Source organism: Cynara cardunculus (genome assembly GCF_001531365.2).
Source record: "Cynara cardunculus var. scolymus isolate 2C chromosome LG 2, CcrdV1, whole genome shotgun sequence".
NCBI lineage: Eukaryota > Viridiplantae > Streptophyta > Magnoliopsida > Asterales > Asteraceae > Cynara > Cynara cardunculus.
The window spans coordinates 61,335,883-61,348,072 of record NC_037529.1 but is presented as its reverse complement, the minus strand read 5'-3'; the positions used below and the strand labels follow the sequence as shown (position 1 = coordinate 61,348,072).

The 12,190-nt window shown below is 36.5% G+C and overlaps 1 protein-coding gene across 1 annotated transcript; it reads right to left on the bottom strand.

The window, feature by feature from the left end:
- Positions 1-300: 300 nt before the first annotated feature.
- LOC112507245 (chaperone protein dnaJ A7A, chloroplastic-like) lies at positions 301-10,614 on the bottom strand. The gene is made up of 8 exons (XM_025111730.1): positions 10,522-10,614; positions 9,989-10,107; positions 6,937-7,078; positions 6,734-6,791; positions 4,380-4,422; positions 1,687-1,735; positions 1,407-1,487; positions 301-1,318 (listed from the first exon to the last, which is right to left on the bottom strand). The coding sequence occupies exons 2-8, from the start codon at positions 10,093-10,095 to the stop codon at positions 464-466; spliced, it is 1,335 nt and encodes a 444-aa protein (XP_024967498.1). The 5' UTR covers positions 10,096-10,107; positions 10,522-10,614; the 3' UTR covers positions 301-463.
- Between the last annotated feature and the right edge of the window lie 1,576 nt (positions 10,615-12,190).

Genomic DNA, 12,190 nt, shown 5'->3' with positions numbered 1-12,190 from the left:
ATGCACCGAGATGGCGGTCCGGTGTGGGCAGTTTAACCCCTCAGACTATAAACCAAACCGTAATAGCGGTTTATAAAATTTTCAAAACGAACGGTTTGACATTAAATGCCCAGACCGGTCAAACCAAACCACGAAAAGACGGTCTAATCAAGACGGTTTGGGTCTTTATTAGACTTTAAATATAAAAATTAAAAAACATATATAATTTAGAATTTTAGATTAAATATCCATTTTATTTTAACAAAAGAAAAACATTTTGTTTCAAAATCAAGGGGGATTTCATCTTTCCATTGGATCTTATTTCAAGTCAAGAAGTAAACCTGTATCCCACATCTCTTGAATTTTGCACTTGTAACCAGCATCAAAAACTCCTGCTAAACATCTATTCTCATCTCTAATTATATATAAATTCACGATACATATCGTTCCAAAAAATTCTCTAAGGTATCGGTATCGCCATCGCTTATCTACTACCGCTTGCAACTTTACCCTTCTTAAGGTTCGACAATTCTTCGATCAGCTTCCTCTCTTCGCCGCTTACGCGTTTCGGTATCTCCACTTGCACTCTCACCAGCTGATCACCCCTCCGGTTGCTCTTATTCAACACCGGCACCCCCTTCTTTGCCATCACCAGCGTCGTCCCCGGCTGGGTCCCGGACGGGATTTTCAGATCCACCATCCCATCGACCGTCGGCACCTTCATTGTCGTCCCCAATATAGCGTCGATATACGTGATTTTGCAAGTGTAGAGAATGTTTGTGTCATCCCGTTTCAGAACGGGATCTGAAAGAACGTCGATCATCACAAATAGGTCTCCGGGGGGTCCACCTTTCCTTCCAGCGTTGCCCTCGGACCGGACCCGCAAACGGCTGCCTGCGTCCACTCCGGCCGGAACTTTGAGGCTGATCCGCTTGGATTTTCTTACTCGTCCATCTCCGCTGCATGTATTACAAGGAGTGGAGATTTCACCACTTCCGTTACAAGAAGAGCAGGTCATGACTTGCTGAAACACGCCCAATGGGGTTCTAGCCGACGAGATGACTTGACCTTGACCACCACATGTGGTGCATTTGGATGCATTCGTCCCGGGTTTGGCACCGGACCCGTTGCAAGTTCCACAGCTCTCGAGCCGGGTTACTTCAATCTCCTTTTCAACACCAAATATGGCTTCTTTGAAGTTTAGAACCAGATTGTAACCCTGGTCTTCCCCTTGTGTAGCCCTGTTACGTTGACTTCTTCCTCCCATGCCACCCATCCCGCCCATCCCACCCAAGCCATCAAACAATGATTCAAAGAGATCAAATGGGTTGCTAAAATCCTGTAAACCAATTTGAATGTGCAAATGCAACAAATTTTAGATCTGAAAAGGATATACAATTAACTATTCTTTAGGTAGAAGGACTCACCCCTGTGCCAACGCCAGCACCTTTAAGCCCAGCCTCCCCATACCTGTCATATATCGATCGTTTATCGTCGTCTGACAATACCTGCATCACAATTTTGTTTCCATCGATAAATTTATTTTTTATAACCATGGGTCTCCAGACCGGTATGTGCACACCTCGACTAATCCCATAGGGCCCTGAAATTAAAAGTCATGCAAACCGTCCATAGCCCTGAGGGGATTTGAACCGGTGACCTCTGGAGAGCAAACCAAAGGCCTTACCAGCTGAGCAGGGATCTTACCTCATAAGCATTGCTGATGTCTTTGAATCTTTGTTCAGCTCCTGGTTCTCTGCAAACACACGACAAGTAGTAGATATCATATAAGAATTTAGCACGTCGTGTATTATAACAGTAGCAGTAATAACATGGTAAAAACTGCAAGCATTTCAAGAAAGGGTCCAAGTCCCTTGCAATACCACTTCTATAACGATCATCACATACATCCAAGAATAAAACTCTACCCTGGGGAAAGAGGTTAGGTCGCGTACATCTCACCCCAGACCCTGCTTTCGAGCAGAATATTACTGAGAAATTAATTCTTTTGCTTCCCTCTTTTAAGGCACTACATATCAATGCAGTCATTCTTTTTTAGAGGTTTAAAATCAACAAATTAGATTCAAAGGGAAACTGAAAATATGAATTTCGGGAAATTTGAAGAGTATTCGTTAGAATGTGTGGTACTTGACTCATCACTTCCCATAATAAATATTATCTACAGAAACCACTTCCAAAATATTGACCAATTATCAGACAATATCCATCTCTATTTTGAGCATATATTTTCTTTCAAATCTAATAATATAGAAGTATCATTATGTGGATATCTCAAACTTGAAATGAACAACGCTGGAGGATCCTTGTTTTTCAGAAGTCTATCATACTTGAAATGCATAATGCCTTCTGCATAGAGGACCTCTGTGCTCATGAACTAGGAGAACACAGAGTCGCATGTTTCAAAGACAAATAAATAAAGTTATTGTTGGTGGCACCACAATCTCACTTATGAGAAATTAAGAGAAAATGTCCTCATATTGGTCTTCCTTAAATGGACCCCACACTAGAAATAGCTCACATGGCTAAAGGTCTTGTTCATTAATAGGGATACCAACAATTCAGACACACTGATGATCAGATACAAACATGCAACCATTTACATTCAAAATTAGCCTTTCTTGAAAGATTTTAGTGATTCTTTTCTTACCAAATCCTAACAACTTGAGCCCGTCTTATTTATCTAATAGTCGCCTAATGCATCAACATAAAAGCCCCTTTTAGACACTTGAAATATTGGCAGCATTTCTCATCCACATAGTTCCCAATGGCAGGTCTTTTTTATTCCTACTATTTAAAATAGATCAAATATCGGTTTAAAGATCTAAAATTCAAAGCAAATAAGTACCAAACACACATCGTTTATGATCAGTAACTCTTCAAAGTCTTGTCACTACATTGCAACGATGCATAAAAAGACTCAATCCTGAACATGACATCATGCATGAAAAGAATAAAAAAATTCAGTATTGGTAACATGATATCATTCACAGTTATTTGACCGTGACTTTTCACCACAGAAAGCCTTTTATACTAAACTAGTTGAGAGTAGCCATCAAATGAACCTAGAAGAGATAATAAAGCAGTGGTCCTTGATAGAAGCATAAAGAAGAGAATCCTGTGGTTCCAGCCTCCAGGCCATGTATGCAATCATTCCTTCTAACCCCGATTTCTTTGGGATATTCTGATCACTCAAATCTCTCTTCATTGACTCAAGTCAAGCTTGCTATACCTCTACTAACAACTTCCTTTTGGTACAAGTCTCCTTTTCTAACCAGTGCATCTGGAGGTCTATTTTGGAGGTGATAAACCATCTCAAGCATTGTCGCATCAGCTTCTGCTAAACCAGAGCCACGCTAACCCTATACTTCCATCATCTCTAGTCCCACCCTCATTGTTTGACCATATGTCCACACTCTACCTCAGCATTTCTATGAGTTTCACTCTCAAAAGTGAAACTTAAAAGGAAGGAAAGCTCATATTTAGTTTAATGCTCAGCAAAATAGAGCAACTTGCATTAGGGAAGAGAGAGAACACAAAATTAAGTTGCAATCTAATTAGCACCTATCAAATAGACAGCTGGTAATGAAGGTAAGCTAAATCTTAAAGTAAATGAATAAGAGCATTAACTGTATGTTGTTGCTTACGTCTAACTCGATTTTCTGTTTCATTTTCTTTTTCGAACCTTTTGTGCAAACTCTCTTTATTTCGCACACTCTCACAAGCGGGGGGGTATTCATGGAAACAACCACTCTACTCCTTCGGTCAGAGGTCAGGTCAGCTTAGTTAATCAGATACTAGAGTAGTAGACGTTAATGCACAAAGAGTCGATAACAGCCGACCTCATTAGATGGATAAATCTTAGTCTCAACTGCTATTTGTTCCCTTAAGTTCAACTGTTAACTTGGGATAAACCAGCCAGCTTAGTTAATCAGATACTGGAAGAACCAGATGCAAGCCAGAAAAATTAGTATCAATGGTCGATAGAAACTAATATGAGTTCGACACTTTACATCCACAAGTTTGAAGTAGTAGGTGTTGCAGAATGTTGTCACTTTAGAGAATTGACTTCATGTGATAAACAAATTGAAGCACATCTAAAATAACTGCAATATGCAGTTACATGGAAATGGGGCACATGCAAGAGCATGGGCTTGACTGCTAAAATCATGATAAAGTAATTCTGTTTTTTAGCATTTTTTAGTATGAGTGTCCAACTCAAGATGAACAGGTGGACATACAACATGTCAACTTACTTTAGCGATCTCAAAAACGATTCAGAGAAACAAACCGAATCTCTTGACAATTACAAAATACAGTCAAACTTAGAGAACTAATGTTATATATACTTTGGAAAAAATAGAAATGGCAGTCGAACTTACTTGTTCACATCTGGATGGTAACTCCTTGCAAGTTTCCTATAAGCTGAACATGAATACATAGAGTTAATACCTTTTCTATAAAAGTTATACTTCAGGGCAGAATAGTTATGAACGTACAAATATGTGAAAGGATAAAGATCACTATTCCTAAAAACAATACAGATTACAATCAGCAGTTAGATATATGGTAATAATGCTAACTTTGACCTTGATCTATCTTATGAAGCAACAACAAGGAACAACTCAGAGCAAATTTTGGAACCAACCATATTAGCAATCATGGTGAGACATGGTATCAAACTGCTAAGACTGCAAATCAAATGTGACTTTGTCCCATTACCGATGAAAACGAATATGATTCAAGCACTAAGAACTGCTATGTTACATTATTAGTGCTCAGTGCCCAATATTTGAAGGATAAATCATATGTAGATGATGGTTACATGTCTAACAGAAGTTCCATGTCGAGTATGGGATGCGTTGACATAATAATTTCGAAAAAAGAAGGTGAAACACCAGATCTCTTAAAGATCCTCAAAAGTTTGTTCTTACAGGAAATAAACGGAAAGTGTGAAACCTGTGAAATTTGTTTGTCTAAAAGCCTTGCTCCAGAATGTGAATGTTAAGCAAGCAAGAGTGAAAACAGAAAACAAAAAGTACAGGGATATAGACAATCGAACACAAAGACCATTACGATGAAATTGCATATGTAATAGGAAAGCGTGCAAGATCCTAACATTGTCCAATATGATAACACTGAAACTATTTCCTTTTTCTAGAGGGGAAGAAAAAGAAAAAAATCAGACACTAGGATAGTTAGCAGTGATGATTGCTATAAGCCTATAACTATGAACAGAATTGTCCTGAATTTTTTATTCTTTCTACTTACCAATAGAAGATATAATCAAGAATCCAAAAGTCAAATAAGGTTATAGTTTATAAAAGCAAAATTTTCCCAATTGGGTATAATTGCAAGAGGTAGCTAGATCACAATAGGAAAAAGAACTCGTTAAAAAGGGAAATTATATGAATTTGCTGAAAACAAAGATACAATTTCATGAGGATACTCGTACAGTATCCAAATACTTTCATACAACGCCTGTCTGCACATTAAACTGAAGTTGATAAGCAGCCTATGTGATCAACATTATTAAGTTTAGAGCTTGCAAGTTTCTTATTAATTCCATGAACACAGTGTGACACTAATGAAGGTTGCAATGGAAATTCGCTAACAGAAGATCTATTCTGCCACAAGGTCCATCCTGGGTTCTATATTTTAGAATAAATTTTTATAATTTCTCACATGTACGGAAATGAATTACTATTTGTAAACTGCAGCCATGTTGAGAAGACGACAATTCTTTACACCTTTCAAGCCTAAAAAGGAAGTTAACTGTCTTTCCCTTTCCAAGGCATGTTCCCAAAATGTTATTGTGCTGATGATTGAGTTGCAATTTTGGCCATTCCTGCTTGCAGGTCGGTATTCCTTTTTCTACTTGTTCCTTCCTCGTATTCCAGTGGACCCATATTGATATGTTCAGAAAATTGTTCTATTTTCTTTTATTTTGAATTTGTATGCTATATCATATCCTTCTGATTATGTAAATTGCATTTTGGATAAATAATGGAAGTACTAGCTCTTCACATTATATCAAAGGCGTAGCAATAACATAGAGACATGAAAATGACAACTATTGATCACTGGAGATGTACGTAGCTAATTACTCGGTATGAATGTATGATTCAAATTTTTGCAAGAAAAATTGTGGTTCTGTGAGATTTTTTGCCTATTCACATTGCAGTATTAATCAAGAAAAACATGAGGTGTTTGAGACAACTATGCTGGAAAGAATCCAAGTTAAAAGAAGATGCGAAACAATAACAAAATTGCAAGACCCGAGCAAACGAAGAAGACACGAGACACTCGAATTGATTGTTAGGTTGCTTTGTAATTTGTATCTTCGAATTGATGGTTTCATGAGCAGTACATTTATTATTTATATGAAAATTGATATGAGTTACGCCCTGTGAGGCTGTGACCTAAAATGCTAAAATTATTTACATTGCTTGAATCTGTTTTTTGTACCACATTGTGCAATTTTCATGACTATTACTGTGATTATTATTATGGTATTATACCATCAAATATTTAAAAATCTCACTTTGCAGAAACTAAGGTTTTCATAGGTTCTATGTATACGCACCCTTGAAGCTAGCAGAACATATTACCATCATAAAATGCCCATGCATGGAAGCAAATAAAACAATCCATACAAACATGCATCATTTATCAGAACAGATGATAACTTCAATAAGCTCTAATGAATTATTATGGACAATTTTTATATACTAACCACTCTTAATTTCTGCTTTGCTGGCATTCTGTGACACACCAAGTACCGAGTAGAAATCCTGTGTGCAAGGTAGAATACAGTAAAATTCTCAACATATTAAAGTACAGACAAGAATGAATTTCAAAAACAGAAGTGAAAGCATGGAGATTATATTGTCTTTGCAACATGTAATAAGCAATGAAACAACACAACAGCAAACTTACAGCTTCAGCTCGAACAACAAGACGGCCACCTCTGCGCTGACGAGGATTACCAATTGACCTCGTATCATATAGTGCATGCAAGGAACCTTGAGATAAGAAGCTTGAACATGGTGATGCAAATGCTTGTGTCTTGGTTGAAAAACTGATATAGTAACAATAAATCTTATATAACCACAGGATATGGAAGAAAAATGAAACTGGATATACTTGATTTATGTTTAATCAGCAAAACACAATAAAATACACACACCTACAAGAAAGTTCTTTCCATTAACTTAGGCAAGCTCAAATTTAAATGGTCAAGGCCAACCCCCCCTCTGCAACTTCAGAGCTTAAGCATAGAAAAGCTATCAGAAACTAAATCTTTCTTACAAAAAAAGATTGTCCATTGCTAAGTATGCAAGAAAAGATCATGCGACATCAATACATGTGACAAAAGCTTCTATGCAGATTATGACTAACCATACTCAAATAACTGCGTCAGTCCTTATTAGGGAAAATGTAGGCTTATATGGTCATATCAGTTAACAAAAGACCAGACATAAACAGAAAGTTTTCCTCTTGGAAGAGACATAACTGCATCTAGACCCACCACATGACTAGTTCAGGGACCATATCATTTCGTATCTACAGACTACAAGTACACTCATCAAGAGTTCAATATGAACAGCAGAACATATATACAGTGTAAGGAAAAATTCACCAAAATTTTCTTTAAGATAACAATATATATGTCACACTCACATTAAGCAAGTATTATTTCAATTATCTATCCCTGCATATGATAGAATTTCTCCACACAAGTGCAGCAATTGAACAAACCATGTTTGTAAGCTTCAAGCAAATATCATAATCCAAGTACTAAAATCAACAGTTTGTAAAAATTTGTACACAGAATTTAAGAGGTCGGGGTATTTGGTGTCATGTACAGAATCTCACAAACTTGAAAATGTGTAAGTTGGCTTATATTTTTCATGTCTAGCATAGTTCCAACTGTTACAAGAAAATGTGGCATGTCTCTACCACATTGATTAGAAAAAGTTTTGGCCGCTTCAATTCTGAAACAGATAAATTTATGCTTTTACATTGCACCTCTATTTCTCATTGCACTTAATCACAGAGAAGCTGCAAAATCCATGCCAAAGAGTGTTGGATGGGTCCAAAATAACCTTTCTTTAACAAATGGAATTTAAATGCATCAATAATTTCATCTCTCCTATTGCTACTTGCAAACCATATCAATGTTGCACGAATCTCTCACTCATGTCATAATTCTAAGATATCAAATAAATTTCCTTTTTTAATAACAATGAACCCCTCATTCATGTCTTCCAAACATCGGTTCCCTAGCACACCGATATAACACCTAGGACACAAATACGTTTAAATGCAGTACACCAAGAAGGGGAATCTAGATATAAAAATCTGGAACTTTGTCGAAGTAGTTCTATTTGGGTTTTATTTCTTAGATGAATCAAGTTTGAAGAAATTTTCATCAAGGTTCCTATGAGAGAGAGGCAAGTGAAAGAAGTTAACAGTAAAAAAAATATTGTCAAAATAGTAGCTATTTCCCAACCTTACAATCATATAATGCTAGTTAGAAACGTGTGGCGTTGATAGATGACATAAATGGCAAATGATGATACAATGAGAAAGAAAGATCATAATGCATCAGAGAGAAGGATAAGTGACCGAGAGGGGGAAATCAAAGGATGTTCATAAGACGTGTGTGGTATATGTTCATAAGACGTGTGTGGTCTGTTGGCGAGTGTGTGTGTGCACGAGACAAAGAACATGTATACTACTTTTAAGATTTTTTAAGATTGCAGAATCAAGTGAGTGAGGGCGCAAAACAAAAAGATATTAATAAAATCGAAGAAGCGGGAGATCAGCTTTGTTTATATTAGAGATGACGACATCACGGTATCTGAAATAAATATTTATCAACTTAACATTAAATCCCTCTTAAAAGTGAGGGCGCAAAACAAAAAGATATTAATAAAATCGAAGAAGCGGGAGATCAGCTTTGTTTATGTTAGAGAAGACGACATCACGGTATCTGAAATAAATATTTATCAACTTAACATTAAATCCCTCTTAAAAGTTGCTCAAGTGTGTCAACGCACTCTCCTTTTACCATATCCCCATACATAAAAAACACATAACACATAAAGCATTTAATATTGATGCACCATAATGAACAACGGCCAGGTCATCCATTAACTCTCTTCTTTTAACGTATGAATCATGTATCTGCATGCAGAGCCAAATGAAACCCCAAACAGAGTTTGACTGGTCCATTTATCCAAGTAGCTATAACAGGAGATACCAATAAACTGGCCCTCATAACAAATCAGCAAACCCCCTTTCACGAAGTGCTGCGTTTATTCGAGTGATCCATAAATAAAAGAAAATTTGATTTTTGAGTAACCCTATCCGGAGGAGCCAAAACCAAAGCTCTTATTCCCACCCCCACCAAATTACTCCTGAAAGTATTTGTAAGCTTTCACGAGGTCAAGAAGAATTTCTAGGTTAATAGCATGACCTGAACAAAAAGAACTTCAGGTTCAAGCATACCAAGAGATCAATTGATATCATAGATATCAAGTGTTTGGAAATTTAAATGGATATGACTGCTTTTCTCCTGCCCAACAACACAAAATAGTTATACAGACGCCTGCATACCATTTACTGTTCACTCAATTGTGAGTTCAAAATTTCTTCAATATAATTACTTGAAGATTCATCTAGTCTTCCAAGAATTATGCATCGCGAGCCCCTCCGTATCAAAATGACAACTTAACCTTCCCAAAAGACAGAAATACAACCAAAATGCACAAAATTAAACCCACACAATGGGGCTGCAAAAAGCCCAGCCAAGTAGAACAAAAATGAAAGAGATAGTAACTGCAAAGTCGGTTAATGAATGACCGAAGATACGAAATGAAGCATGGGCTATAGAGATAGAGTGGAATACATGAGACAATTTGTTCAAAAGGGTCTATTGTTTGATAAACACAATTTAACATTAAACCATTATAAAGATGCTCACCGAGGCAAGTGTGCAAATGACTTGCTTGTTGAAGAAACACTCAATATTGACTTAGCTTGAAGTCCCCACAGAGCCACCCATGTACCCCCACAAGGTACAACTGCCATGAAGTATGCTGTCTGCAAAACAACAAAAAGAAAAGATCTTACAACCGAAACGCTTTCCAAAAATAAATAGTATATGAGCTTGCAACCGATTGCAAAACTCAGCTCCTCTAATTGAATTACGGTAAATTGACTCCACGGAACTTTAAACAAAACTCATGTCACTGAAAACTAATCCTGAAATCACGCATATAACTGATTGCACCAAATTGAAACATAAGATGAACCCTGAAACGGCCCTAGGTTAATCAGCGTAGCATGAAACAATTTCTTCATAAGAACAGACATTCTAACAAAACCTTAAGGCAGAAGGCTAGAGTTTTCAACCAGCGGTGAAAGATAACATGTACATACACAGATAGACAACCAAAAATGATGAAGAATTAGAGGAAATAAGCAAATTCAGAGAAGGAAGACTGATGAAGAAACCTGAAACTTCCGTTAAAGAAGAATCTGTAATGTTAAATTGTAAGGAAGTGGCTGGGGACAGAGAAGTTACTGGAAAGATGAGGCTTCTTCCAACGAGAGAGAGAAGAGGAACCCTTGAGATGTGTAGGCGTACCACCTGTTAATGCCCTATAACTTCATGTTCCTGTGCGCATCTACCCACCCTCTTCCCATGGACTTCCCTTGTTTTCGACCGTCGATCCTAATCGTATAGCCTGCCGAGTTGACCTACAAAATTAAAAACATATATTCATATAAAAATTTATAAGTTATAAATAATTAAAAAGTAAAAAAAGATCCACAATATGAGACCATGAGGGTAAAAGAACACATGTTATGCGGTATTTATCCCTTTTAAAAATAAGGGATAATCAGATAACATGAATCTTTTGTACATATATGTTTCATTTGAAACATATTTATACATAGGTTCGGTCCTGGATATATGTAGCCCGTATATATTGTATAGTGCATTAAAGTTTAAAAGGGCATCAAATTTTTATATAATATTAGTTTTAGGTTTTGGGGCTTAATAATTTGAGACTTGGGCTTTAATTATAAACAGAGGTCCAACTGACTAGGCCTGTTAATAACAAACCCAATGATTTGAATCGGTGACTATAGAATAGACGCATCACAGTTCAAAAGACGATTGGCTTTGGTGATCTGAAATTGACGATCGGCTTTGTTCTTTGAGTGTTCGACTTTTTCGATTTTCAAAGACGACGTTCTAGCTCCAAAGGAGGACGATTAACGGTAACGAGTCTAAAGACTGTCCATGGAACGATGGATCGATCTTGATGATTAGTCGACGCATTGCCGACTGCCCGACTATATATACTCGAATATACGATTGTCGATTAAACTCTCAAATCTCAATCCTTCATAGTTTTTCTAATCTCAAGCCTTCAAATCTATATACAAAGTCGATTGCATTTGTAGTTCTTCAAATTTGGATTCTAGAACTGGAAGTGGAACTGTGGAAGTCGATTGCATTGTTTCTCAAACCAAGGTATGATTTTGTTTCTGAATTCTAACATAGTAACATTTAATTGATTAATTTTGACATTATGTATTCATTGTATTTTCAATTGGTACAAGCTCTCTTATGGTAATAGTTGCTGACTTGCTGTCCAATATTGTAATGGTGGAAACGTGATAAAAAAAACCTTGGTTTTAGGAAGATGAAATTAAAGCTTATTTTTAAAAGGTTTCTAATGATTTTGGAATCAAAATGTTAACATTTATCTTGTTTTTATTATAATATCAAAAGCCCCATGAAAAATTGGTTGGAAATCAACCCAAAATAGCTGTAAAATTAAGAAAAAAGCAAAACAAAACTGGGTCAAGTTAACTTTTTTGAGCCTGTCCATTTGATTTTTGTCATATGTTCTATTACTAAGGATTCAATAAGTGCACGAAGACATCGTTTTAGGTGATATATTTATATTTTGTATTTTGGGGTTTTGTTTTTATGTCCCCCTTTGTATTTTTCATTTTAATTAATAAAATCCGGCGTAGGGTTGAGCTCCTAGCTTAACTAGGTTCCAAACCCTTTAGTAACATCATATATTTCGTCGTTTCATTTGCTTAAAAAATAGGCATAGGGGCATTTTTTAGCATCTTCGCACAGGGCATAAAAACCTCAAAA

Excerpts from the sequence above, each read along its gene's own strand:
- LOC112507245 (XM_025111730.1), bottom strand. The coding sequence starts at position 10,095 with ATGGCAGTTGTACCTTGTGGGGGTACATGGGTGGCTCTGTGGGGACTT. Across the intron at positions 6,792-6,936 it reads TTGTTGTTCGAGCTGAAGCT|GATTTCTACTCGGTACTTGG; the intron begins GTAAGTTTGCTG and ends CCTTGCACACAG. Across the intron at positions 1,736-4,379 it reads TACCATCCAGATGTGAACAA|AGAACCAGGAGCTGAACAAA; the intron begins GTAAGTTCGACT and ends GTGTGTTTGCAG.